Source organism: Fukomys damarensis, unplaced genomic scaffold, assembly GCF_012274545.1.
Source record: "Fukomys damarensis isolate Sample0158 unplaced genomic scaffold, DMR_v1.0_HiC HiC_scaffold_18, whole genome shotgun sequence".
Taxonomy (NCBI): Eukaryota; Metazoa; Chordata; class Mammalia; order Rodentia; family Bathyergidae; genus Fukomys; species Fukomys damarensis.
In genome coordinates, this window is record NW_022900930.1 from 49,963,400 (window position 1) to 49,969,131 (window position 5,732).

A 5,732-nucleotide genomic window follows, 5' to 3' on the forward strand; every position below is an offset into this window, starting at 1 on the left:
CAGAGGGCTGCAGCCACAGCAGGGAAGGACTGGGATTGTGACACCTGCTGGCACCCAGCTGTCCACCAGCCAAGCTTGTTCTCCAGCAGTCGGCAGACAAATCCCACTCTGGGCAGCGCCAGGAGAGTGATGTCAGCCCTGGTCCTAGCCCCTGGCACCCCCGTTCCTCCTGCTCTCCTCCCCCACATCTCCTCCTTCCCGCCTTGCCTGGCGAGGTGGGTGGGTCCCCAAGATGGATGGAGGAGGTCGAGGAGGGGTCGAGCCAGGCCTGGGATTTCATCAGTCCTCAGCAGGGAAGGCAGGACTGGGGGCGTCCGACTCCTGGTTTCCTTCCAGGCACCTGGGTGGAGCAATCTTCCGTGATTCCTGGGAATATCCACCCTACTTCGGAAAGCTAGATTCATGCTCTCTCAAAAATTATTTTCTTTTCCGTGTGTGTGCGCCCGCCCTGAGGATAGAGCCCACTGTCTCCCACACACTGGGCAGACATTCTACCACTGAGCTAAGCTTCCGCCCTAAAAGAAGGATCTGAAGCAGGACGCGGGAGAGCAGTAAGAGTTTGATCCAAATTCTTAGGGTTAGGAAACGTTTCATTCTGTGCTTTCGATTGCTAAAGTAACCATTGATTAATGCTCATGGGAAGCCTCTTGGAGCCTCGCTTGGGTCGGCCCTGGCCTGCAGCCTCAAATCGGTCAGCACTGGGAGCAGTGTGCGGTTCTGAGCAGGGCCCCCATGGCTTGTGGAAAGGTCAGATTCTCCAGTCTCCTAGTGCTTTTGTCTGCCCTCGCCCCTCCCCAATAACCAGGCCCCATGGTTTGTCCCTGGGCTTCCGTCCCTGGGCCCGTCTCCTAACAATAATCCATCATCTTTATCTCCCTTGGTGTTTGTGAAGCACTCCACGGCCATTGTTGTAAGTTTCCCCTCTCATTTGCAGAGTGTTTTACAACTATTATTAGGAGTCTTTCCTTCCAAAGTGGGTGATGCTGACCCACTTGCTGGGTGGGCTCCACTGCCCCACCAGGTGGATGCACCCGCATGCCCAGCACTGGGTGGTGGGGCCATCACCAGTTGGAGCCTGGCTCTGCCTTCACAAGGCCTGGGATGCTTTACCCACCGATTTCTTGTGGAGGAGAAGTGGTTGTCCCCAAGGTTCACAGCAGACATTGGGGCTGGTTTGGGGCTCAGAGCCTGTTACCTCCTCCTCTCAACAGCGGGTTTTGTCTTGGGACAGGGCCTCATTATGTTTGAGCTTGGCCTCAAACTCTGGCCTTAGCCTCCCAGGTAGCTGGGTTATAGGTGTGCGCTGCCACGCCCAGCTAGGCAGCAGGGTTGGACTTTTCTTATTTCCACTCAGCTCAGGATGCTGTAGAATATCTGCCTCAGATGTAAGGGTAAAATTTTCATCTTCCCTATTGTGGATTGGAGGTTGTTTAGGGGTGGCTAGATTTCTCGTTTTTATCAAATGTTTAAAAATAGGCAATTATATCATTAGGGGGTGGTGTTTCTTCAGAAGAAAACTCTACAATTTATCTGGCTGAAGAAGAGGCTTCTTTCGGGTAGTCCTGGCTGCCTTCACAGTGTAGATGACTTTTCTGTGATATGGTTCCCAGTTCATCATTACAGGATAAGCATTTCCTCCATGGTTATGTTGCCTTTCTAATGACCACTTAAAATTTTTATGTAACATTGCATTGAATTTGTTGGCTAGCAAGATTTTATGGCAGAAAATATGGAAACATCTGCAGCACCAGAGGTGGAGGTGGTTGTGGGGAGATGTGGTTCTGTGGGCCTGGGTTCCTCAGGGAAGCCGGGCCTTTCTGTGCGCCCATCTGTCCCCTTCCTTTGGCCGATGTTTAACACCCACCCTTCTCTCTGGCCGGGCTCCCACCTGAATTGGATTTCCTCACTTCTGATCCTACACCGCAGCATCAGCCTCCTCCAAGCCCAGTTCCACTGAGGTTGTGCCCCAAAGGGGCCAGGCAGCCCTGTTACCCATTGATATGCGGGTTTACCTGGCCCAGGGAGGCCTTAGCAGTCCAAGAGTGAGATGCTGGCCTCACTCCTGTGACCTGTTGGCCTGCCTGCAGTGCGCGTCTTCTGTAAATCCAGAGTTTGTGGGTGATCCATACACGCTTGCCACCCTCCGGTGACTTCAGCTGGACAGTAAAATAGGTGCTTGTGTGTCACCTGTTCTTAGAGGCGAACTGTGGTGTTAGGCTCTTGAGGCAGCTGAAGTGAGTGACCAGCAGAGGGGATGCATCCTGGGCTTCTGTCCCCACCTGTGAAGCGCTAAGTGTGGAGAGGGAAAAAAGAGGGACTCCCTACGAGGTTTCTGACTATAGAGTTGATGTGAACCAGAAGTAGGAGAGAAGCTGGTCCTCTTGTCTCTAAAAGGAGGAGAATTTGTCTTTGCCTGTTAGAGGAGTAGACTGCGCTAATCATGACAAGATATTCGAAAGTCTACGGTTTTCTTCTGTAACACAGGTTAAGGTGGGAAGTGCGCAGAGATAGAGGAGAGACAAGATCGGCTGCGAACTCTTGGAAGCTGGGGGATGGTCAAATAAGAATTCATTTTATATTCTGCCTCTTTTTTTTTTTTTTTGGTACCAAGGATCAAAAACAGGTCCTTGCCCTTGTGAGGCAGGCGGTGGAACCACTGAGCTAAATCCCCAACCCTCTTCTACCTCTTTCTGAATTAAAAAAGAAAAAAATTACAATAAAGAAAAACAAAACAAAAGAGTTGAATTAGGGTTAAACCGGGAAGATGATATAAAAGTCTTCCGTCCCAAGAGTAACCTAAGCCAGAGTGCCGCGTCTCGGTTCAATTCTGGCACTGTGGTGCCATCTAGTGCTTGTGGCAAACCAAGTACAGGCCCGCTCTCCTCCTCTAGGTGGGCTGCGTGGTCTGAGCAGCGGTGAACTCCTAGTCTTGCTAGGTCCCATGGGAGGGCCTGGGTCAGAGGAGTGGGACCTACAGGCCAGAGGCAAGGGCTGTGGAGGGACATCCTGCTTGTTGTGGAGGTCCAGGTGGGAGAAGCGCTGGACAGGAGTCACTTCTGAAGGCAAGTGACCTTGGCGGAGGGCCTCAGCATGACCAGGTGTAAAAATAGCCTCTCGTGTGATGTGTGACGGCTGTGCTTGGCCGTCTGGCCTGAGCAAACAGCCTCTCACACCTGCACACTGTTTACTTGCTGCGGACACACAGCTACCTGTTTGCAGGTGCAAGTGACTGTTTGTGTACTCAGAGTTGGGGGGAGGCCCCCATCCTGTCCTGGCCCACGTTCCCTCAGAGCTGGGAGCTGGGCGCAGGGCCTCTGAAGTGGCAAAATGTGCAGCTGAACCCCGGCTAGGGATTGGAGGGGAGCATGCTTTAAACCCTGCCTGGGACAGAGCTCCCACTCTCCGGAGGTGGAGCGACCCCTGCTTCCGGTGAAGGGCAAGGACAATCTGCAATCTGAGGTGGCTGTGTTTAGTTAGGGACAGAAAATTCAGGCAGCTCGGAGTCGGAGACTCTGGGGAGTTCTGAGTCAGGCTTTGCACAGATCACAGGCAGTGAGCAGCCCGGGCAGTGAGAAGGGCACTCGACAAGTCTGTCCACTGGAACACTGCAGACATGGAAGGGAAAGGGCAGTGAGGCGGGAGGGACAGGCGCTGGCGGCGTTCTGCAGCATGGAAGGTGGATGCTTACAGCTGGCCACCCCCGGTGTGCTGCTGCTTGTGATGTGTATCTCACTGTCCCAGTGAGCCAGGGAAAATACTGTCCGATGCAGCTGATCGCAGGGATACGTGAGAGTAGGAAAACTGAGTGAACTGAGCATGTTTTGCAAGGCAATCTGAAAATGCCAAGGACATGAATAGCTGGCTGTCGTGGCACGTGCCCATCACTCCAGGCTGAAGCAGGAGGGCCACGTGTTTGAGGCCGGCCTGAGCAGTCTGGGACCCGACTAGAAAGGGCACAAGTGGAGCTCAGTGGTGGAGCGCTTGCCTAGCTAGCGTTCGTGAGTTCCCGGTTCCATCCCCAGTGCCACAGGTAAAGGAACCCAGCCCCTTTGACCTAGAAATCCTCTTCTAGGAGACTGTCCTAAGGAATAACCAGAAGCATACAGATTTACCTACACAACGAACAGCATTTTCAAAACAAAAATCAGTAATGAGATAAAGAGTAGTTATCGAATGACAGTAGGTAAAAGCCCAAGGACTGGGAATGTGTCACAAGTTTAGTGATGGGTAGGACACATGGCCTAGCATGTGCGAGGTCCTAGGTTCAATCCCCAGTGCCGCAGGAAACACTTTGGTTTTAAGGGAAAAAGGCTCAAAATTATATAGTTAGATTTGCATTTCTCTAATGGCCAGTGATGTTGAACATTTTTTCATGTATTTATTTATTGACCATTTGTATTTCTGAGAAGTGCCTGTTCATTTCAGTTGCCTATTTTTTGATTGGAGAGGAATTCCGATGGTTCCCCAAATTACCTATTCCATTTATTGAAAATATTTTAATATGTATGCTGAGTTGTTCCATTTGTACTGCTAGTTTCTCTTAGTTTATTAAAAAGAAAGTCTGGAACCAAGCCAGGTGTTGTGGCACATGCCTGTAATCCCACTGCTTGGGAGGCTGAAGCAGGAGAATCACCAGGAGTTCAGGGCCAGCCTGGAATACATAATGAGACCCTGTCTCAAAAAACTGAAAAAAAAAGGGAAAGTTTTGTAACATTACGATTAGTTTCTTTTTTGTAAGAGAATCTTTGGGTTAATGTCTTACACTCTGAGTAACTACTTTGAAGATAATGATACACAGTGTATTAACTGTTGTCATTCTCAGTATTCTGCTGCGGTTTGTTTTATTTTTTATTCAATGAAAAAGAAAAATTACACACTTTGACCCCAGCTTGGCAAACATGCAACACATGAAGGCTCTCTGGTTAGGGCGATCTGGGGGCTGGAGCGCCACCCTCAGGGACCCCAAGACAAGCTCTGGACTGCAACCCAGCTGCCCCCTCCCGGCCGGCAGCTGGTGACTCTTCCTTTCCTTTCCGGAGCCCTGCGCATCTGGTGGTATCTGTGTGCTCTGTCCACTGCCCCAGGTGCTGAGCCAGAGGCAGGAGGACCTGGCAGCCAAGCAAGGCAGTAATCCTCGGTCCTCTCTGCCCTCTTCCTCACCCAGTAGATATGTTTGACGACTTCTCGGAAGGCAGGGAGTGTGTCAACTGCGGGGCCATGTCCACCCCGCTGTGGAGGAGGGATGGGACGGGACACTACCTGTGCAACGCCTGCGGCCTCTACCACAAGATGAACGGCATCAACCGGCCCCTCATCAAGCCCCAGCGCCGGCTGGTAAGCCTGGCCCTGCTCCCAGCTTGGCGGGGTGCCCTGGGGTGGAATCTGAGGGTCCCTGGGTGGTGCGGGACAGTTAGGTGAGCTCCAAGTGTGTGCCGGGCCATCCGGTCCAGCCGAGCAGTGAGCTCACAGACTGACGTCCCGGCCCACGGTGAGACACGGTCTCCGTGGGGAGCCCGATTTCCTGGCCGCAGGCCCTGTCTGAAGGCCTCCTCCTCTACTCGGCCCTGTGAGGAGGGTCATCCCCGAGGCGCTCTCGTTTTAACTGGTCAGTTAATAAAACCCAGAGCCCAGGAAGACCGAGCCGCTGGTGCCGGCACTGGGGCGCGATCGCACACCGGGGCCATCGCCTGACCCTGCCGCCAGTCCCCGCGGACACAGAAGGGTCACTTCCT

At 52.6% G+C, this 5,732-nt stretch overlaps 1 protein-coding gene across 1 annotated transcript in view; it reads left to right on the plus strand.

Annotated features, from left to right (window-relative positions):
- Positions 1 to 4,716: 4,716 nt before the first annotated feature.
- Positions 4,717 to 5,732, plus strand: part of Gata4 (GATA binding protein 4) — an 8,754-nt gene continuing 7,738 nt past the window's right edge. The window contains exon 1 of the mRNA XM_033765535.1: positions 4,717 to 5,334. Within this exon, the coding sequence (XP_033621426.1) occupies positions 5,170 to 5,334 (165 nt within the window). The 5' untranslated portion in view covers positions 4,717 to 5,169. The remainder of the gene's footprint in view (positions 5,335 to 5,732) is intronic.